Below are 22,209 nucleotides of genomic sequence, written 5' to 3'. Positions count from 1 at the left end.
CTTTTAAATCCCTATTTATAAATGGATTGAGATCTGTGGAGGCAGGCTGATTTTTTGTAGAGGTTTGGGAAACTGCATTGGAAGTGTGCTGAGTCTTTGTTGAATGAGGCTGAAGTCATGCTCACCGAGACTAAAATGAGTGGGGCTTGACATAAATGATTTACATTCAAGAAAAGATGTCATCTCTGAATGGAGTAATTTACGCGTCATATTTTTATGTCTGTGGGGGGAAAATGTCTCAAAATATTGGCTGCGCATGAGTCACAAATCAATTTAAATACGAATTAATAAGGGATCACGACACACATCATGTTGGCATCAGCAATATAATTTGAAATATTCATCATCTCCATTACTTTCAATTCAGCTGATGGAATGGACTGTTTCTAAAGGGTGTTTTAGTGTTTTCGAGATGAGAGCAAGGCTGTGTTTGAAATGTTGCCATGGCGATGACGGAGCGCGCATGCAGGCTGTGGCTACCTCTGCTCAGCCCAGGTTTGAGCCTAAAAGGAAACACTGCAATGTTTATCACTAGTACTGCCGCAATATTATCATTTGTGGGGCGTGCCACAATTCCCCCGTAGACTTTATTGAGTATTCTGTTATTTTCAGTGCATGAATAATCAGCCCCTCACCCGTAGCCTCTCCCCTGCTGGGGCACTAAAAGCCCCCTTCTCTGAGGAGAGCTCGTTCTCCCCTCCAGGAGGCTGTCGGTGACATGTCAGCGATGCCTCAGATGTGGCGCGTCAGTTTCCGGAACGTGTGACACTTAAAAGCCCCGTGCAGCGGGTGGCTCAGACCGCCGAGGCGTTTGTTCTGAGCGCGGGCAGGGAGAGGCGGCAGACGGGGGTTCGCTCGTCACAGCGCCGGAACACCTCGCCACTCGTGTGCCTGTGAATCGCTCAGGAAGCGTCAGTGGGGGAAGAACCTACGTGACATATCAGTGACAATCACACCCTCCCCCAGTTCTATTTTAGTATCATCACAGACTCACTGACAGTCCTTCTCCTCGGTGACTTACTGCTCACGTTCAGTTTAATTTGTAAAAAGAATAAAGTGTCTTGTTCAGCACTTGGGGTACTGTGTGTTATCTAGTTTCGGATTGTGTCATGTTGCGTTAAATAAACGCTGCTCGCCCTCTTATCCGCCACCTTGTGTCTCTCCCAGCCCCCGACCCTGTCGCCCATCCCCCACATCCCCTGCAGCCCTTACAAGTACCCCAACTCCCCCCTGAGGGTCCCTGGCAGCAACAACGTCTACATCTCCCCGCTGAAGAGCAACCGCATGTCCCCCAGCGTCATGACCCCTCGAACCAGGTCAGTGGAAGAGGTGCTCACCCGTGTCTCCATCGCTGAGAGGGTTTTTGAAGGCATTCGCGGGGCCCAAGCGGAACAGACATGCCCTACCCCCCCCACCACACCCCTCGGCCCAAACCAGAGTCCCAGGGGGTTTTCATAGCACTTTCTAGCTGAGAACTCATTCCCTCATAGTCGTCTTCCACGGCTCAACCTTCGTGGAAAGCAAATTATTAGTGAGTCAAATCAACACACTACTTCTTTCACGAATCAGCGATATCTAAAAATACAGCAAATGCGCATACACTACATTCGAAACGTAAGAAACCACTGATGAAACCACTGGTACATGGCTGTGGTGCGTGCCAGAGGCAGCATGCAGAAGTACTTTTGCATGTTTAGCCCTTTTTCATGCATCTGCAGCAGTTTGTTCAGGTTTCCAAATGCGATTTTATCTACTACATGATTAATTGTGATTGATGCTAGCTCGGTTCCTTCTCCTGGCTGAGACAGGGAGGAATGTTAACTTTTTTATTGTCTTCCGCAGAATCCTGGTGTCAATTGGAGAATCCTTTGGGGTGAGTGACATCAGCCTCCGTGAGCATGAAACACTTTCCCAACTTTGAGGCATTAGCCATGCCCTTACCGGCTGTTCCCTGCTTCCCTACAGACGTCCGATAAGTTCCAGAAGATCAATCAGATGGTGAACAGCAGTGATTGGCCGCTGAAGAGGAGTCTGGATGGAGGCTCCGCCCCACCCAAGCCCCTGAAGAGGCTGCGGTTTGACATGGATGGGCAGGACGAGGCAGACGGCAGGTAGGGCATCTTTCTCCAAAGCAGCCTCCGATGCACAGCCCCAGAACAGCACATTGCATTACATTACATTTAACTTGCAGAAAACAGTCAACACAGAATCCAGTGCACAGTCACGGAACAGAGCATTACAACCGCTTTGCTGACGCTCTTATCCTGAGCGCATTACATAGCTTACAGTTCTTACACGTTATTTTACATGTTATCCATTTATACAGCCGGATATTTACTGAGTCAGCTCAGGTTAAGTACCTTGACCCAGGAGCACAACGGCAGTGGGAACTGAACCAGCAGTCTGCCTTACGGGCCCTTCATCACACTGCTGGAAACGCTGGAAAGTGGTGCTTGGTTGGATGTGAAAGGGGGGCAGATACACCGTAGTCAAGGGCGCAGTCATGCGCTGAAGTGTAGCTGAAACGCTTTTGTACACTGCATTTTGTAACTGTCTTCCTCCTCCCCCTCCTCTTCCTCTGTTTTTGATTTCACAGCAAATCCGGTGGAAAATCCACACTGATCCAGAAGCTGGCAGAAATGAGTGAGTTCATCATCTGTGTGGCCACCTGTGCATCTTTTCATTCATACTTTCCATTGGGGGGGAAAAAAAAGATTAGTGTTACATATGAGACTGCAGTAAACATAAAGTGTTTATAATGTGGGAGACTCAGGGCTGCTGGCTGCACGTGTTGGTATCAGTGTTCCATACATATTTACACCGCATCATTTGGCAGATGCTGTTACCCAGAGTGACTTGAAAAGCACTTTTACCTGCAGTCACCTTGCATCAGTTATACCCCAGGAAGCCAGGGGGAGGTGCTTTTGTGCCGGAGCCATGGCTGCACGTCGGGCAGAAACTAACTCCTCTGTGCGTCTGTCCGCCTTCAGCTTCCACTCGAACCCGAATGCAGGAGCAGAAGCTGAAGGACGACGCCAACTCTGTGAAGAGGGAGGAGCCTTGAGGGTGACGGACAGGTGGAGAGGACCGGAGCCACACTTCGTCATGGCTGTAGGGCAGGCAAGATACAGGAGCTACCCCACCCAAAAAATGACAGCTTCTTCCCCCTTTCTTTTCAGTTCATTTAGCCATAGATTCACTGTACCTGTATTTTTATATTTGAACAGTACTCCTGCTTGTCTCAGAAGTAAATGCTTATGATGATGCATTACGTACTATGAAATAGTGCCTCTGTTTGCAGTTTCGTTTGGGTTTTATTCAGTTTGTTTTGTGGATTGGAAGCCCTGAAAAAAATTAAGACAGGACTTCTAATGAGTGTTTTAAAATTAATTATTTTTTATCTTTGTTTTTAATGAAATGAATGATGAAGGTAGCTTCAAGTAGCATTATGTGGGGGTCCAAACAAGCAATATAAAACTGGTTTTAGAGCACTGTACTACAGGAAGAAACCTTGTGCGTTGTGGTGAAGCAGTGAGACAGTGGGAATTGTATCAGGAACATAGGTCTGGGAAAGCTGCAAGGGCTTTTTCTGTGCATGGCAACATTTCGTTCTGAAAATATTAAATTGACTGTATCAGATCAGATACCGGTCTACCAGTGACTATCGGTTAAACGGTTGATGTTTTACCGAATTAGAAAAGAAGATCCATCATGACATCCATGTGGCTTTGATAGGTGACATTTTCAGTTTGCACTGGAGGGGCACCACGTGGCCCCGGCATCAGCCTGGTGCTGTTTGATTTCGAATCAGAGCGTATGAACAGAGAAAGCCCTGCCCTTTTAGCAGCCTTAGCGCGTGATGCTAGAAATGTACTCATAGGCTTCAGTAATTCTGTAAAGTTTAGTGTGTTTCTGTAAGAGTCGTTCAGATCTTGGCCATAAAGTAAAAGCAAAACACTCCATACGAAAACTACAGGAACTGTCAGCACCTTTGCGTTTGGCCCCCCGAACAATGAAGGCCCCGCTGGAAAGATTACGTTTGTTTGAAATCCTTGATCTCAAACTGGCCTCTCTTTCGGTGGAGGAACCTGCGACTCTGGTAAAAGGGACTGCTTTGTTCGGGTTTTATGTCCAGTCTCGTGAGCATCATGCGTTGGGGCGAGTGTCATGCTTTCGTAGGAACCTAGGGCACCTGTTGTACAAGAAAGAAGACAGCCTTTTGTACTGAAGACCCCATTTCTTTTCACGGACACTACTGAGATGAGTGTGGCAAGACTCACCGGGCCAGTTTAAAGCCGGGCATCAGAGCGCACCCTCTCATAGGCTGGCAAGGCAGCAGCAGCCAGTCCATTGATAGCTATTGAGCCATGTTTGTCTCCAAGACCAAGGGATTGAATGAGAAACTACTGAGTATCCATAGTCATCTCAAAGCCTTTTTTTATTTTCATTTTTAACTCAGACAAGAAGGGATTGGTATCCGTACAGTTATTCAACACAAGTGGTGTGATTTGATCCATTTACCTCACCGTGTCTGTTTTTGTAAAGGTCATGTCCGCATATGTTCAGTGTCTTTGTATCTTTATCTTCTGCTTTCTGTATGTGTTGTCATGTTTCCGCTTTGTCTGAGCAAGGGCTACATCTGATTTACGGTACAATGCAGCACAAGGTCTATACGACGTGAAACATGCACGTTTTTTAGAACACCCACTTTTTTTAACAGTACCCACAAATTGCAAAACAGGTAGAAAACAATCAACTGCATAATCTTGTTTTTACATTAGTTTTACATTGTGATGGTGGTGTGTTGGAAGAACTGACCTTGTGAGGAGAACTTTGCCAAAATGCCATTGTACTACATATTTAAGATTTTAATTTTTGGCTATGTTAAGCAAATGATTCTGTTGTAACCTTTTTTTTTACTTGTTTTTTTTTTGTACTACCTGTTCCAGAATTAAGAACTGACATTGGGCTTGTAGTGCCACATTGGCTAATATGACCTTTCCACTTTCTGGCAAGCAGTATTTTTTTAATGGGTGAATGGAATTTAAAAACAGTAGAGAGACTAGAGGAAATGTAACAAATCAAGTTGTGTTAATTTGGAGAAAGATTTATACATGTACACCAATAACTACTGTTGTAGGTAAAATAAAGAGTGTTGAATTGTACTGTGTGTGGGATGTGTGTCATATGGAAACCCTGGCAGTCAGATATTGGAGTGATATACCATTATGGACATGCAAGCATTTGCTTTCTTTTGTTTTAATTGTGATTTGCCATTGTCTCTTTAAGTCATGTTAAGCAAGATTATAATTTGGTTCACCAGATACAGCCAGATTTGAGCCAAGACTGCATAGTGCATAGTGAACAGGCATATTACTGAGGAACTCACCCTTTGTAGAAAGCTCATGTCCATGCATGCTCAGTCTGTCTGTATAAAACCTTGGAGGAGAATGGCAGTAAACCTACTGCACACCTCTCTCAGGCTAATGGCCTCCTGTCTGAGAGTGGCGTTCAGGTCTCCACACTACCCGTATCTGCAGTAGTACTTTAATGTACCTCTCATACAGGTATGTGATAGGAGTGCTTTCATCTACCTTTCATAACTGTATGCAGCAAGAGTGCTTTGGTGTACCCCTTCATACTGGTATGCAGTAGGTGTGTTGTCATCCACTGTCAACTACCTCATACATGCAAGTGTGCTGTGAAACAAATGTACTATTTTGGAAAAGGTAAATTATCTTATGCAAGCTGTCTGGAATGTCTTAGATCTGTAAAAATAGTTTGATTATCTTTACATCTGAAGCGTGATTAACAGGAGTTGTATATGTTGTGTGTATCTTTTGCAAATTTTCTGTGCCAGTGGCCAGAAATGAACACGTTCAGGATACAGTAGGAATAGTGATCAGTCTAATGCTTACCAGGCAATCAAACACACATAAATCCAAGAAGGCAGCACGTTATGAAGGAATAAAATTGCTAAGAGAAAATACAGCAGCATAATACAAGTTGTTTCATAAATGGTCTTCAACGCTAACCAACTACCCAAGGGTACATGACAACATTAGTAAGCTGTCAGTTATGTGACACCTCACTTGCGTATATTTCTCAATAGAGACTGAAGTACCACGTGTACTTAAACAGGTATACCATGGTATTAAACACGTGCCTGAAATGACTGAGGACAGGACTACTCTTCAGACCAGGGTTTTATTTTCATTAATATTTTCATTACAATTCTGGCAAAACATTAGCAGCGCCCCATGCACACCTTAACAAATGGTTACTGAAAAATGGTCAGAGGCTCATGCTGGATGTTGACCTTGCTGTGCCCGAGATGCACACACGGCTCCGGGTGAGAGGCTGCAAAGCTCACTACCTGGGTGTTCAGGGAAGGGAGAGGGCAACAAGTACACTGTAACAGCACGGTAACGGTAAAGCACAGACTTAAGACTACCACCCCCGTAGGACCATGCACACTCCCACTTCACCAGTAACATCTGTGCTGCAGTGTAACATTTCAAGGCAATTCAGTGGTCATTCCATATAAAATTACCATAATTAGCATTTTTAACAGCATTGTCTAATGGTTAGTGATAGAACATATGTAAATCTACGTGGCAAAGACTGTAGATGCACTGATCCATAGCTGATACAGGTCTGCGACTAGTGTCATTGAGCAGAATAGATTGTGCGTCTTCCTGTTTTCGCACGCAGGTGCTAAATGGCTGCTTTTTCCCTGTTAATGTCCAGATCTTTTTCCAACTCCAAGTTATTATTAATTTATTATTGACAGTATACATCCACCAAGACCTATATATGCTACTAACATTTTTTCATTTTAATACAAAAATACAAAAAACATTGTCATTATTCAACAACTCAACACAGACACAAGAGCTCTATCAAATAAAAGTATTGGCAGAAAATCCATTTCACTTTAACCTTTCAAAGGGGTGTGTGTATGTTTTTTTTTCTGTAAACTGGCATGACCAAAATAACACCACAGACAGTATAAACAATTACATAAGCATTATATACCCATTAATTTGTAAACAAGTTTACCCAGTCAAAAAAGTTCTCGTAGCACGTGGCCAGCAGTCAGTACAAACTCTCCCTCGCTCCCTGCTTTTAAGCAGGCAGTGGAAATGCTTCAGCCCTTTTCATTAAGCCACCAGCAGGAGTCCCACAATAGAACTTGCACACAGTCCACACCTGTACGTCTACACATGCTCCCTCAGTGAGAATGCTGCAGGGCGGCTACGAGGTCAGCTCGTCCGCTTGCCAGTGCAGACGGACAATGTGCCATCTGATGTAATACCGCACCTGCACACCTGTGACGGACAGGTAAGCCGGTGGCAGCCTTTTTGACACCACATGCTTACAGCGCATCTGAGCAACATGCAAAAGCAACAACTTTCTACAAGTGACCTCTCTGTTTCTCACTGATACACCATTATCATGGTTTACATTTGACCCATTAATTTATGCATTTATTCATTTATAAGTGCCGTTTTCTCCTTCCTCAACGTTACAATGGCAGCGTCACAGCTAGAATCTGAACCTGCACCCTGCTGGTTAGTCTAGCTCTCTTGCAGCTACATTTCCTAATGTTACATTATTAATGGAAAGTTAATGAATTTCTTGTATGTCAGATGTAAGCTATGGCCTTGATTAGTTTTACATACATTTCAAAGTATTGACAAAGGAACCATTGTATGAATGTGAAAACATTATTGGTCAGTGTCCGTCTTTCAAAAGCAGCATCGGCCAATACAAGTCCAGTTTGGCATACAGTCCTTGAAACTGCAGGATTCCAGTTGTACAGTGCGTCACCCTAACACCGGAACGCGCTCTGCTGAAGACTCAGACAGACAAGTAAGGCCGGTCTGCACACTACTTTGATCAGAGTGGGCAGCATTCGCTTGTCACCTGGGCAAAAACACACTACGCTACTGGGAAATGGCTTTCAGCCAATCTACTGTCAGTCAGTCTGACCTTCCGAAAACCTGTGCTGGCTATGAAGATCCTACATCGTCTAACCCACGAATCCTAGTACACCAGGAGAGCTGTGTCCCTTTTTACCAATTTAATTGTTGACATACGTCTTAATCCCTCTCTTATGCTAGAGATGGCTTTTCTATCTGCCATCACGACCCTGTGTTAGTGGTATACTGGGCAGGGGGCAGCGTACAGAGCTCTCAGTCACTGTTCATTGTGCTCCGCTCAGAGGTGGTTGCAACTGTAGCCCACCAGCTCACACCACAGTCTCCCTCTGGACCCCAGGCCCCCTCCCGACCTCCAGGGCTGCCGGGCCGCTCAGTTCTTGAAGGCCCCGTAGCGGCTGGCTTTGTGGATGAAGTTCTTGAGCAGGTCGTGGTCCATGTCGGCGAAGGCCTGGGTCTGGGTGACGGCCGTCATGTGGTTGACGCAGAACTTGAAGCAGAACTCCTCCAGCTCCTGTGGATGAAGATCGAGATGAAGATGAGGATGAAAGAAGGCTGGCTGATCAACACTCTCCCTGTTCCTCAAGGTGGTGCTCATGTCCAGTCACACCTCCCACATCATAGCAAGTGCACTGCAAGAGCAAGCCACAGTCAGGTTACATTACCTGCATTTAGCAGATTAATTCATTAGTAATTAACTGCCTGAGGTGACTAACATGCAGCACTCCATGCTGATCCAGCACAAGCTGCTCATTAATAAGGAAATGAAATGTGTATTTGTGTTACACGAGGGGTGGTTGTACCTGAGCCTCGTACTTGACGGCGGCCGAGAGCAGCGCAATGGCGTTTTCCTCGGAGATGCCCCTCTTGATGGTCTCCTGGCACAGACGCTTCAGACGCGTCTCCCGGTAAAACGTGGCCAGGTCCAGCAGCCCTGGCACAACAAAGGCTTGTGATTGGACAGGGGTTCATAACCGAGCCAGATGAGACCAATGAGAAGTACAGATTTCAAGGAGGAGGGGGCGGCAAGCAAATTCATTCGGCGTGTGCGGGTATGGGTTTTAGCGGTTTTTTCAGTACATGTCATAGGCAACATGTGGGCATTCAGCAAAAAAAAAAAATCACATTTTATACAGTGCAGGAAACTAAGGAAATACCCATGCTTGACATCAGCGCAAAGGGATTAACCCTTTTGAATGTAACTTATTTTTATGCTATGTAGCGCACGTGTTACGCTACATGGTTTGTTATGTTTTCATCAGCGTTATTAAGCTTCTCATAGTTTTCAGTTAGCATCTGCAATATATTTTTAACGTTAAATCGCTGTTTCTTCAAAGCTAAAATTAGTTAGAATCGCACCGGTTTTAGCATATGCGCTAAACGGCAAATCACAATGGTGTGACCGTACGCACAAAAGGGTTAATACTGGCTGTAATCTCTCACTATAAATTATAAAACAGACACAATTGTTACCAGGTAATGTAAACGGCAGTGGCAGCTGACAGGAATTGGTTAACTGCCGCATCGTTACACTGGTGCTCACATTTTATTTTCTGAGAAGAGAGTTCAGTCCCTTTGGTACAACTGGGGACATGTTGCTGAGTGACAATGTATACTGCCATTAAACTAAATTAAACAAGTACAGCTATTGTAAGTAACAAACCACATGGTGTGCTCCAAAGACATTTAAAACCAGTCACACAAATAGCTTCTGTGCCTGAATAAAGTGCCCTGGATTTCAATTTTTGCCTACTTCAAATCTGAGTTGTTTTTTCCTAATTACCCTCTACTCTTTTACTTTGAATTTTTCAAGTCTTGCTGGCATCTGCTGAATTCACGGAATCGGTGACCTAGGCGACAGCGTGACACAGGGACGTGTCAGCTCAAAAACATCCTCCTGTTGTTCCTCTCAGCAGCTGCATACTCCAAGCACACTTCATCTGTCTCTGTGACGCCAGTATGCTGCTTTGTTCGTGGACCAGGCAGGAAATGACTGAAGGTATGCATTCTGGAATGTCCCTGTGGTCCTGTTTACTGTGCTGTGGTGCCGAAGTATGTTCCACTGCGTAACAACTCTGCTCGATAACACCGCGTTCATGGCACACATGCGGGTCTTCAAGAGCAGCAGCCTACATCCTCATGCTTAAACAGATACAGCCAGAGGCCTTCAATTCCACTCCACTCTAATGGTGTGGCATGACACAGCATGCGTTCGGGAGCACCACTGACCGCAGCGACCACTCCGGCTGCAAGGCTTACCGACGGCGTCCTCGGGCGGCAGGTTGATGGTGTCTGTGTACAGGTATTCCAGGAAGGCGCGAAACACCAGGTAGGGGAACTGGTTGACGGCGATGGACTCCTCGTTGGACTCGTTCAGCAGCGCCCGGAAGTGCTCACACCTGCAAAGGCACAGCGCTGACTGGCAACCCTCCAGCTTCCTGCTTCATTCCACCTGGGGCCCGTTAGGGGGTTCCCCGAAGGGACTCTTTAAGGAGGGACTCTTTAAGGAGTGCTTGCATTTTTTCCCCATTTTTTTGTTTTCTTCAGTGCTTATTAATATAAAAACTAAATATATTTGTGTAATTATTAGTTTAAAAAATGCTTCAAATTAAGTAATTCCAGTCTTCTATGTATTGGCTTTAAAACACAGACATTAAAACAAATGCCTGAGCACTCCAACAGGTTACATTGGATTATGGTACCATTAATAAAGGTAATACACCTAATGTTTTGTAATGAAGTATAATAAACAGCAAGTAAGCCGTTTTCAGAATGAATATGGAATTTTCAAAACATTATGTAACTGAAATCCGTATCGCACAGTTTGAATCTTGTAACTCACACTGCTCTAATTTGATGACTACCAGTTGTAGTCATCAAATTAGAGCAGTGTGAGTTACAAGATTCAAGTTACCAAACTGAATTCAAACAGTTAAAATAAGCCATTTGAGCGGTCTTTTTATTATTTGATAATATATTCAAAATGTAATTCCTGCCTATACCACCTGTACAATATACGAAATAACCCATGTTGTGCTCTAATTAGGTCTGAGACAGGACAGACTGCGGTCAGTCCTCCTCTGGATGGAACATGTGAATGCAAACAGCTAATGGGCGCTGGATTCCGGAAGCCCCTCCAAGAAAAGGGGATACTGCAAAAATAAAGGCTAAAACATCATGCAGGCCCTGGGCTCGGGGCAGGCTCCAACACAGTGTTACATTATATTATCGGCATTTAGCATACGGTTTTATTATGTTGCAGCAGGGAATTAAACCAGCAGCCCTTCAATGACAAGCCCTGCTTCTTACCACTGTGCCACACTGCTGCCTGTGTCCTACCACAGTTTACAAAATGGATGTCATCCCCTGCTGCTGGTCTCTCAGAGTCAAACAGATCAGAGGAGGTGAGACAGGGGGAAATATCACAGTTATCTTGCTTTTTTTGTTTCTCATTAATTTTGGCATTCGCCCCATGCAAACTGACAACGAGAAAGCAAAAATCATTTGCATTTATTTACCATGCACTCAAGTGCATCGCTTCAACAGCTTCCTCCTGAATTGCTTTCTGTGGGCCTTATTTGCATGTCGTTTGCAGGGCCGTGCACTCGTTACGGTTCTTTCCCAGGGCTTTCGCTCACATACCTGATTTTCAGGAGCGCCTTGTGGACATGGATGCACTTCCCGTCCACCAGGAACTTCAGGTCCGAGATTTCCGGGCTGTCAAACTCCTTCTTCAGAGACTGCGCCACCGTCAGGTAGTCATCACCATCTGTCACAACAGAATGTCCGAAAACCTTAAAACACATTCCTGCATGCTGGCCATCTCCCACCATCCAACCAACCAGATAGGAACTCTTCTCACACAACTAAGGGCATACATACATCCATACAAAGTCAGGACTAAACCTTACACATTTGCAAACTCACCATCTAAACTTGTAACTTAAAATCTAAGATGTCTTCCTTACTTTTGCTGTAGCAAGTATCCATGCTGAAAAGCTCTTTATTTGTAGCAACAAGTAAGTTGCAGTGTTGGGATGAGGCTGGTGTGATCCTCCAACACACGCATCCATCACACTACAAATCCCACAGTGCACCAGCAGAAAAATGCCATTAGAGAAGAAGTGCATCCTCCTGATGCTGTCGGAGAAGCTCACAGACGCTCAAGGACGTCCCATGGCATCGAAACACAAAGTAACAAGGGGAGCCTGGCTAACCTACCCATCCCAACCCGTAGCGGAACCAAGCCACTTTGTTCCGCTGACGTGGGCTCTCGATTTCTTTAAGTTTTTCTGACAGCTGTTCTGAGTCTGGTCCTCTTGACAAAAAGAGGAAAATGTTGGAAACCAAAGAAGAGTGACAGTAACCACACATTCTTCAGGCAGACACACCTCCACAGGATCCAAAGCCCCACCCCTCCCTGGCTCCGCCCCTCTCCTTACCCACAGTGAGGAGGTGCCATGTGACGGAGGGCGTGGCGAAGCAGGCGAAGACGTCGTCGGTGGAGGGGAAGTGCGTGATGTGCGGGCTGAGCACCACCTGGCCCCGGCACTGACCCCACATCAGCACCTGCCCACTCTGGGTCTTGGCCGCCGACGTGTGGGTGGAGTGACAAGCGGCTATCTCCACCATTCTGCAGGAAGGCGGGAAGAGAGAGAGAGAACAGAAGGAGGGGGAGGAGGAGTCAAAAAAAAACAGAGCAGGAAAACAGAGGTATCTGCATCGTCCTCTGTGTGATCAGAGGGGATCTCCTGCAAATAGCATGCAACCATTATACACACGTACACCACAATACAACGTGAGTATAGCTTTTTTTGTGTTGAACCCTAATAGAAAATTTTCAGATTCCCTTTGATCATGCCAGTTTTGGCAAACCATTTCCCCATAAAGCCTTTCTAGCATCCTCTGCTGTACTGCAGCCATGCGTTTTGGGCTTAAATCACCGTGCCAGCGGAGGGGGGCAGGCGTGACTCGTTTGTTTACAGCCCCGGGGGGCGCGAGGCCCGCCGCGCTCTCACCTCTCCTTGTCCATGTTGATGAGCGTGGGCACGGCCTGGTTGCTCTTGTTTCCTGTGCCAAGCTGCCCGTAGGAGTTGGCACCCCATGCGTAGATGAGGCCCTCGTCCGTCAGTGCTAGGGTGTGCGCGTAGCCGCAGGCGATCTGTGAAACCAGTGAGAGTGAAACTTTCAAACGCTGCCACATGATCAGGCCTGTAGCCACTTCTCCTGAAACGCTTACAGACTTCAGCCTGAGGTGGCTTGTAGCCATTTCTTATGAAATGCAGACAAACGTCAGCACTGTGAGAAATCAAAGCTCAACTGTGCATGCTGGTTTTGGTCCAACCACTATCTAAACAAATTGACCAAAGTTCACAGAAGACATGCAATTTAAGCTATTACTTTGTATTGAAACTAATTTTTAGCAGTACTGTTGTCACCTCCCACAGGAATGTGTTTAGCCTCACTAAGCAGGTGTCCACACTTTCAGGGTTTAGGACCCCAAGGTAATTCTATATATAATGTAGCCTTCAAAGGCAGGTTGTTGTAAAGGGGGTAAACTGTACTTCAGGTCATGTAACAGCTCATTGCACATGGACAAGTGATTTTTTGGCAGGAACAAAACCAAGCACACATACTTATGCCTCATATCCACTGGGCTGTCTGTCACTAGTCCTATCCAGACATAACAGACATGTTCAGTCAGACAGGTTAGGTAACTATCTCCACTGTAATTTGGAGTACATCTGGAATGGGGAGGGATTTCATTATGTAGCATCGAGGAAGTGGTTTTTCACTTGAACTTTTTCCCCACATATGTACTATTCATTCTTCTAAATGGAAGTCACCCAATATGTTATATTTCTACTTATGTATTAGATGACTTCAAGGGGGGTATTTATTGAAAAAGTGGAACATTCTGTGGTGGGCAATCACCCACCACAGCAATTTGTTCCACAGCTGCTGATGACTGATGAGTGCCATAATTTTTGTTGGTAAGGTATTGTTAAACAAACTGAACTGTCTGCTAAAATACAATTTGACAACAGTGCTTTTGCCAATTTCCCCTCTAGTAAAGTGGGCTCATTACCTAAGTAATGACCAAACCAAGCAGTTACTACATTACTAAGAAGGTACTGTATTGTGTCATGGCTTATGTAACTTACTGTATGTAACTGTTCACTACTGTGCCAGTAAAATTAGATTTGGATATAGGGCCAAGTTTGTGTAGCTATTTACAACATTAGTGCCGTTACACATTACGGTTTACCAGTAATTATTCATTATATACGTTTACAAAAACCTATGTTTTTTTTTTCATTTATACCACAGTTAATGCACTTGCCACAGAAACAATCCAGGACTGTCGCTGTTAACTTGTATTTATCTTCAGTTGTAAACAGTATGATCAATTGAAATTGAGTGTTGATCAGGCTTGTATATTAATATGGAGACCGATACGACCACTATGACTGGAATCGAGTATTTAAACAAGCGTGTTATCATCCATAATATATCACAGTCCTGCATTTCATTTACAAATGCTTTAACTTGTGTGACATTCAATGAGCCATACCCACTTTAGTATGCCTTCACAAATATGCACACTGGGCAGGTTTGAGGTAAAGGCTGTTGTTGTGTTGATATTATATACAGGTTCTGACAGGTTTCAGTGACGCTCTCGATTTATCAGCAAGTCTACAGTCAGTCTGTAACCTGACCAGCGGAGACGAGGCAGTCCATGGGACAGCCCTACTTCAGAGGTGTGTCCTCACCTGCACAATATTGATGCCCTGCAGGGCAGCAATGCGACATGGAGTCTGCTGGTTTCCGTTATTGCCCAACCCCAGCTGTCCATTGCAATTGTAGCCCCAGCCATAAGCCTGAGAGGAAAGGGACAGTATCATTGGTCAGTCGTTGCACAAAATCAGTCCAATCCCAAGCAATGAGCGCTTACAAGAACTTAAGTCTGAAGATAAGAACAGGCTTTGTCCCTGCAGACAGACACTCCGACTGGGTTTTTCCATTCTGCCTGTAGTCTAGGGTGTATCTAGGACTGAATCTAACATCAGTCCGTCTGCTTCCACTGTGAATCATCGGAAACTAAACCATACATTTATTTTAAAAAGTACTTCCTTAGTGTCAGTGTAAAATTTGACCTTTGACTAATTTTCACATATGTCCTTATATTCTGCTGACAGACGTCATCTTGAAATAGCCTCTGTGGTCCACTTTATTAATCCCTTTTAAAAATGTAAGAACCTCAATCATTCATTCTTTTGCTGAGTCTGAAAAAGATTAAATGGCTATGAGTCTCCCTCCAAAACTTTTGAAGGATGAGAATTGGCATGAAATGGACCCAGGAAAGTAATCGATCGACGGCATTGCAGTCAAGAGCGTGCAATGCAAGTTCTACAAAACAACCATTATCAGGACGCGTCCATCCACGCTTCCACCATCTATCTGCCCATCCGTCTCTTCGTTGCCCGGCCTGCAGAGCGGCTCACCTCCCCGTTGTCCAGCACGGCCATGGAGCAGAGCTGGCCACAGGCGATGTTCACCACCACTTTGTTCTGCAGACAGCTGCTGACCCGGCGCGGTGTGGGCTGGTTGGCGGTGGACCCAGAGCCCACTTGGCCCGAGTTGTTGTAGCCCCAGGCGAAGACCTACGACAGCACACAGGCAGCAATGTGAACGCTATGCAAATGAGGAGCGCAGGGAGAGGTTCCGTGGGCAACAGTCTATTCAGATGAGGAGTACTCCATTCTCTTTTTCATTTCTCATTTTGCATGGAGCAGATGCAAGAATGAAATAAAAAAACAAAAAACTAAACAAAGGCAACTTGTTTTTACTTTGCATTTCTTTTTTTTGATTTGGTTTGTCTTTTTCATTTTGGCAAAACAAATGCTTCTCTGAGGTTAAGTGGCAGACAGAGAGCTTCCACCTGCTTCCATCCACACAACCCACATGAATTACAAACCAACAGAGTCTGCCTGAGAGGCAAGGTGCTCCTATTTGCTTTTGAACAAAACAGTCTTGTTTGAAGTTTCCTGGGGTAAGCGTCCCTTTTTTATCTCACTGTCCTTACCACAAGGGCACATTTTCTCCCTACTCATTAAAAAAGTTAGATTATTAACTTGTTTCTTATCAACAGAGTATGTTGATATGAATACAGGGAATATAATAAGCAATGGCAGTGGCAGCAGCTCATTTGGTATCCTTATTGAAATGACATTTTTCTGTGCGATTCCTTTTGGCAGATGACACCCCCTCTCCCCTCTCCCCTCCCCCCAGCAGTGGCACATACCTCCCCCTCTGTGGTGAGGGCGATGGTGTGATGGGACCCGCAGGCCACCTCCGTCACCTTCTTGCCCAGCAGATTGGCAGAGACCTGGGCCGGGGTCAGGCCGTGATTGGTCGTGCCGTTGCCGAGTTGGCTGTAGCCGTTGTGCCCCCAGGCGAACACCTCCCCGTCTGGAGAGGGTAAGGAAGGGGAGGAGGGCACAATGAGACACTGCTGCATGATCAGATCTGTGGTCTGACAGCGGAGCCGAGCCTGGGCTGCCTTTCAAAGCTGCTTTGAAACGCCTAACTGTGGTCGCATTCTCGTACTCTTTTACCTTCACTGACGGCTTCTGGCTTACATGCAAGGCTTTGTATTCCTGCAGCTCAGTGGAGGGTCTCTAAATTGCCCCATGTCCTGCCCACTAAATGGGCTTCACTTTTGAAATGTGACGGGCGGGCATAAATTGGGCTCAGTGCCTATTTCCAAAGCATCCAATCAAAGCTTCATTACATTACATTACATTACGTTCATTTAGCAGATGCTCTTACCCAGAAACTTCAAGCACAAAAGAGCAGAAGTGTAACACAACACTATGTAAGCATAACACTATTCAAGCCCCACCACAAGTTAACTTGTTAAACCTGACTAGACAGCCTAGAAACTAAGGGAAGCCAAGTGCACACATTACCATACACATGCCAGCTTCAAAATGACTGAGAATGCTCTTTGTTTTAACATGGGGCTCTCACTAGAAAACAATGACTTCCAGCCCAACTGAAGTTTTCTCAAGACAGGTACAGACATGCATTTATCCTGAGCAGAGCAGAGTTCTGGGAACCTACCTGTATATAGAATTCTGCAAGGATTCTCTTTTAGGAGCAGTTAAACAGCAGCGTTAAATGAAATACACAATTTTATTTTTTAAATCAAAATCCTGACTATCTAAGAATGATATTTGCTTATAATCTGCCTTGACTCATTTGTTAATGTTTAATGTTCAGACACAGATCAGGCCAACTATTGCCAGCAGTTGCTTTAGACTTCTCACAAAATCCTCATAATCTCCTTAGAGCTTGAACAAAAACAAAGCAAAGCGATCTGGGATTGGGCGAATGTCTAATCTTTTCGTAGAAACTCTGAATAAGAAGCAGGGATGGAAGGTATGAAAGAACAGGGTGGGCGCCACCCTCCAGGCCCAATCAACTGCAGCACCCTACAAACCACAGTGTGAAGTGAGCCTCTTAGCCCACAAGCACACTGGTACCAGCTTCCCAATTATTACAGATGGAAAAAGGAACCTTCAAAAATGAGGAACACTGTTCGTTTCAGTAGTCAGATCTATTTAGCGAGCACATGCTAATACTGGCACCCAAGCAGCAATCTACTGGTGTTGTAACGTTCTTCAAAAGAAAACAAACTGAAAAAATCATGTTTTGCCCCAGTTTTGTAGAGGCTGGCTCTTACAGGCAGCAGAGTCTGAGGAGGTGTGCAGCACGGGAACTCAAGTGGAGCAAGAAACTGACCCTTCAGCACTATAACCCTCTGCTTCTTTCTTCCAGATACACTGGAAACTGACCCTTCAGCACTATAACCCTCTGCTTCTTTCTTCCTGATACACTGGAAACTGACCCTTCAGCACCATAACCCTCTGCTTCTTTCTTCCTGATACACTGGAAACTGACCCTTCAGCACTATAACCCTCTGCTTCTTTCTTCCTGATACACTGGAAACTGACCCTTCAGCACTATAACCCTCTGCTTCTTTCTTCCTGATACACTGGAAACTGACCCTTCAGCACTATAACCCTCTGCTTCTTTCTTCCTGATACACTGGAAACTGACCCTTCAGCACCGTAACACAGTGCATCTTCCCTCCTCGGGCAGTGGGCACATGGTCCCCCCAGCAGGACCCCCTCTCACCTGCTGTGGCGAGGACCACGTGGGGTCCTGTGCCGTAGCTGAGGGACACGATCTTCTTCCCGCAAAGGGCATTGATTCTGCGCGGCTCGATAGTGCTCTGCGTGTCCCCCAGCCCCAGGCAACCGCTGCAGTTCGTTCCCAGGGCAAAGACCTATTACAGAGAGAGGACGGCAAACTCAACGTCAGGAGAGTGTGTCCTAGCATGGCACATCTCAGCCATCCAAAAGCAAAACATTCCTGTCAATGCATTCATGGCCTGCAGGGGAAAACTTGGGCATGTGTGTATGTGCAGCATATTTCATGCTCCAGTTACACTTCCAGTAGAAGCTCTTGGACCTGTTTCTTGTAAATGAATCGGTCATGGTGGATCTGTGGCACCATACATATACGAGGAATTCTAGTTTAAACATGCATTTATACATTTGCATCTGTGTAGTTGATTTAATATGAACATAAATTTACATTGCAGTGGTATTTCTGGCTGTGAGGGGGCGACTACAAAATCAAAAGTGTCCACTCACTGATTAACAAACAGAGGGCTCCCCACAGTCACAATGGACGGACACGATTATATTGCTGAACTAAAGACCAAGGTCCCCAGCTAACATAACCATGCCTTCTCTTGTCCTGACTCTAGGGGGCGACGTGAGCTCCTGCAGCAGACTAACACGCTGTTCTGCGCTGTGCTACGTCCGCACGCCCCAAACCTTTGCAGCAGCCTCAGCCGACCAATAGTCATTAGACTACGGCATCCAAAAGACCGAAAGGGCGATGCTGTTAAGAAGGTAGACCTGCTGCAGGTTTGAAACAACAGCCCTCGCTATTTACAAGCCACCCAGAGATATGACCTTCTCTTCTGAGCTTGGCTACATTAAGAAAACAAACGGGTGACTGAGTGACCAGCCAAGCTTTGTGAAGTGAGTCAGGGCCCCAGTGCTTGCAGGCAGTGGATAGAACAGGACTTGCGCGGGGAATTACGGAACTAAAGATAGCAACTGTCTATCTGCTTAGCTGCCTCTAGAACTTTCTGTCACTCAGAGTGGGTAGTGCCTCCCTGCACCATTCTGGCTGTCTGTCTTACCCTTTAGCTTCATCACCCACATGCCACAGCATGTAATTAAGTAATAAAAGTAGCATGATTTCACTCATATTTATCACGCTCACTGAAGCATTATTAATAAAAATGTGGCTATAGATTCAAAAATTTCAGCATGCTGCCTTTATCAGTGAAATGGTATTATTCTATTCATATAACAAACTACTGTCACCATGTATGCCCTTAAAAAATGTGTTTTTCATTTTGGATTTGCAGCCAATTATTAGGAACTCATTTACAGCCTACCAGAGGCAATGATTGGCAATCCTTCTCATATTACCTCACAGGCCTGCCGAGACATAAGATTTAAAGGCTGCCAACAGAATAACACCATTTCACTAATCATGGCACCGTGTCAAAATATTACTCTTTAGCCTCTTTATTTAAAAAACCTTGAATGCAGTTCTGTTATTAATCTATTCACTAAAATTCACCTGCCTAACTCTATTTTAACCAAAAGCCTGAAATAAGAGCGATATCCATTTCTGTCAAAAAAAGTCTACTATTTACCGTTATCTTGTTTGTCAAAGCAGTCCTTACCCTGGTGCATTTGTGACTTTGCTAAAAGTGTACATTTGTGTCTATGTACATTTCATTCATTCAGTTAAATGATGAGCTTTGACCTATAGTAACCCGCTACCACAAGATAGTTTGACCGGTCAATGGTTGCTAAGACAACTGAGCCATTTTGCACCAGCAAGTCCATGCACTGCCATGCCCCCACCCCTGCTCTGCAGTCAAGTCCAGCCCCACCTACAGCTCCATCTCTCAGCAACTGATCCTGAGTCAGAATCAAAATTATACCTTAAATCCCTGTGCCTACAATAAGGGTGAACAAGCTGATCTCACTGAGGGCGTAACATACACGGAGCCTTTTGTAACCCCATCCCAAAGCCCAAGCTCCACCCCTTCATTCACACCTAACAGCACCCTCTCCCTATCCAGGTTGTACCTCATCGTTGACAGTGACGTACAGAGCCTCGTTCCCAGCGTTGCCGAAGACGCAAGCCTGGCGGATCAGTCTCAGCTCCTCGGCGGGCAGTAGTGCAAACACCGTCCATTTCCCCACGTCCAGCATGCTCCCCCAGCTGCAGGAAACGGAGCAGAAAACACTGCCGTTTAGCTCGCTGACCCTGGCAGGTCACCCGTTTCCATGCACACCGACAATGATGGAGTTAGATGAAGAATGAACTGGCGTGAACAGCAAACATGTGTCCTCTCAGATGGCCTGCCAGTGAAAATGTGAAATGACTGAAATCAGTGTATAAATTGGTTAACTCTTTTGCTTAACACATTCACACAAATCGCACTTATTGGATTAGGGTAAGATGTCCCAGTGGTGCATACCCGTATTGGTTTCTACCCAGCTAGTTTTCTGAAAGAATAACATGAACATGCTGATGAATAAGGTTTATCTTACGTCCAAATTATCATACCCCAACCTGTTTGAGTCACACCCAGTTTACATTAAAACCGTACAACTGCTGCTCCTGAAAAAGTTATATTTTAAGATTATTGCCAAGATAATCTTAATGTTCTACCTAAATCATCTTTCCCACATTCCCAGGATCACATACACCTTGCAAGATCGAGAGGGACTGATTTCTGAACTTAAGTAATTATCTATCTTAAACGGTTACTGAAATTAACTGAATCTATTGAGAGCTTGCAAAGTGATCAAAATCAGTTGCTACGTAATTTAATCATAATTAACTCGCCGATAAAATAACCAAAGTAGACACTGCGAAGAAAATAACTTTCTCTTCTCTTAATCACTAGGGTTGTGTTTTTTCTCAGCATTCTGTAATTGCATATTCACACGTGCAATCATCGTGACGTGACAAAATACTTTTGATTCCAGATGTGGTTTCTCAATTGTTGTAATAACTTACAGACAATAGTCTTATTTTATGAGGTTGTTAATTAGCTTACGTTTGTTGTAAGATGCTACGTTCCCAAAATGGCTCCGTTTAGCTTACGATCTAAACCAATTTACTGTGTAACACAGAACTGCTTACAAGGCTGATATCTGCAGTCTAAGCCAATTCCCTCACCAGCCCTTATACCTCACAAAAACATGACAGTACAAGCATTGCGCTAGCTAGCTTTACCTGACCAGCAAACAGATACGACAGCGGCGCAGAACAAGGCTAGCTGGCTATCTAACTGATAACTCTAAGTAAACCATAGACCTGCTATAGCGAGCAAGCAAGCTGACTACAACCTACAGATAAACAAGTAGTATATCCTTGGCTAAGCAAGACAATATCGACAACTACCCTCCCTGGAGTGCCTGAGATAGAGAAGAATTTAACTTTCTCTAACGTTACTTAATATTAGTTAGCTAACACTGGAGTTGCATGGATATCTAGCCAGCAACATTCTCCATGCAGAATGTGCACGCTTGTGAGCGAACGAGCTAAAGTTAATTATAAAGTTATTTGGTGTCATGATCGAGGGGAAAAAAGGAGCTTACCGTGTAACTAGCTAGTTAGATGGATAGTTAGCTAGCTGACTAGATAGCTAAATTTAACTACCCAACTAGCTACGGTTTCGGTCGCTTGCTGACAGCGTCGCGTTTTGCTTCTCTGGGATTTCACATTGCTGTCTGTCGCCTTGTACCATCCAGTTTAGTTCAAAATTTAAAACAGACATCCAAGGAAACACAGATTAGCTAGTCAGCCATATATTTTACAATGGGCCAACATATATTACAACGTGCTAGTGAAACAGTTCAACAAAGAACAGATCTATCGAGCACCGCTCGTCCGTATCGCGCGTTATATCGTGTATTTCCTGAATCCACAGGCGCTAGAGAAGATCGCCGAGATCATGGATTCAGGGGGATTATTGTTCGTTCATACACGTCAATCAAAGCCTGCTAACTCCAAAGAGGCTTGATGCCGTGTATAAATCTTGATTACACAAACCTCTATAATTTACTGAAAAGGAAACGCATCCAGTGCG

At 44.9% G+C, this 22,209-nt stretch overlaps 2 protein-coding genes across 2 annotated transcripts in view; one reads left to right on the top strand and one right to left on the bottom strand.

The window, feature by feature from the left end:
- The window catches only part of rb1 (retinoblastoma 1), a 50,270-nt gene extending 47,109 nt beyond the window's left edge, over positions 1-3,161 (top strand). The window contains exons 23-27 of the mRNA XM_036524811.1: positions 1,168-1,316; positions 1,843-1,873; positions 1,966-2,111; positions 2,597-2,643; positions 2,991-3,161. Coding sequence (XP_036380704.1) covers positions 1,168-1,316; positions 1,843-1,873; positions 1,966-2,111; positions 2,597-2,643; positions 2,991-3,064 — 447 coding nt within the window. The 3' untranslated portion in view covers positions 3,065-3,161. The remainder of the gene's footprint in view (positions 1-1,167; positions 1,317-1,842; positions 1,874-1,965; positions 2,112-2,596; positions 2,644-2,990) is intronic.
- Positions 3,162-6,205: 3,044 nt separating this feature from the next.
- Positions 6,206-22,007, bottom strand: LOC118775502 (RCC1 and BTB domain-containing protein 2-like). Its single transcript, XM_036525454.1, has 12 exons — positions 21,719-22,007; positions 20,195-20,330; positions 18,147-18,297; positions 16,249-16,415; positions 15,449-15,607; positions 14,717-14,824; positions 12,962-13,104; positions 12,386-12,576; positions 11,586-11,712; positions 10,203-10,342; positions 8,747-8,877; positions 6,206-8,457 (listed from the first exon to the last, which is right to left on the bottom strand). The coding sequence occupies exons 2-12, from the start codon at positions 20,318-20,320 to the stop codon at positions 8,317-8,319; spliced, it is 1,584 nt and encodes a 527-aa protein (XP_036381347.1). The 5' UTR covers positions 20,321-20,330; positions 21,719-22,007; the 3' UTR covers positions 6,206-8,316.
- Between the last annotated feature and the right edge of the window lie 202 nt (positions 22,008-22,209).

This window comes from Megalops cyprinoides, chromosome 3 (assembly GCF_013368585.1).
Source record: "Megalops cyprinoides isolate fMegCyp1 chromosome 3, fMegCyp1.pri, whole genome shotgun sequence".
Classification (NCBI taxonomy): domain Eukaryota; kingdom Metazoa; phylum Chordata; class Actinopteri; order Elopiformes; family Megalopidae; genus Megalops; species Megalops cyprinoides.
Note: the sequence above shows the minus strand (reverse complement) of the source record. Positions and strands in the feature narration are given on the sequence as shown.

What these genes read in the sequence shown, in the direction of transcription:
- LOC118775502 (XM_036525454.1), bottom strand. Translation starts at nt 20,320, where the DNA reads ATGCTGGACGTGGGGAAATGGACGGTGTTTGCACTACTGCCCGCCGAG. An exon ending in ATGGCACCTCCTCACTGTGG is followed by an intron (nt 11,713 to 12,385) that starts GTAAGGAGAGGG and finishes CTGTTGTGACAG; the next exon opens with ATGGTGATGACTACCTGACG. An exon ending in AAGGCGCTCCTGAAAATCAG is followed by an intron (nt 10,343 to 11,585) that starts GTATGTGAGCGA and finishes GTGCCTTTGCAG; the next exon opens with GTGTGAGCACTTCCGGGCGC.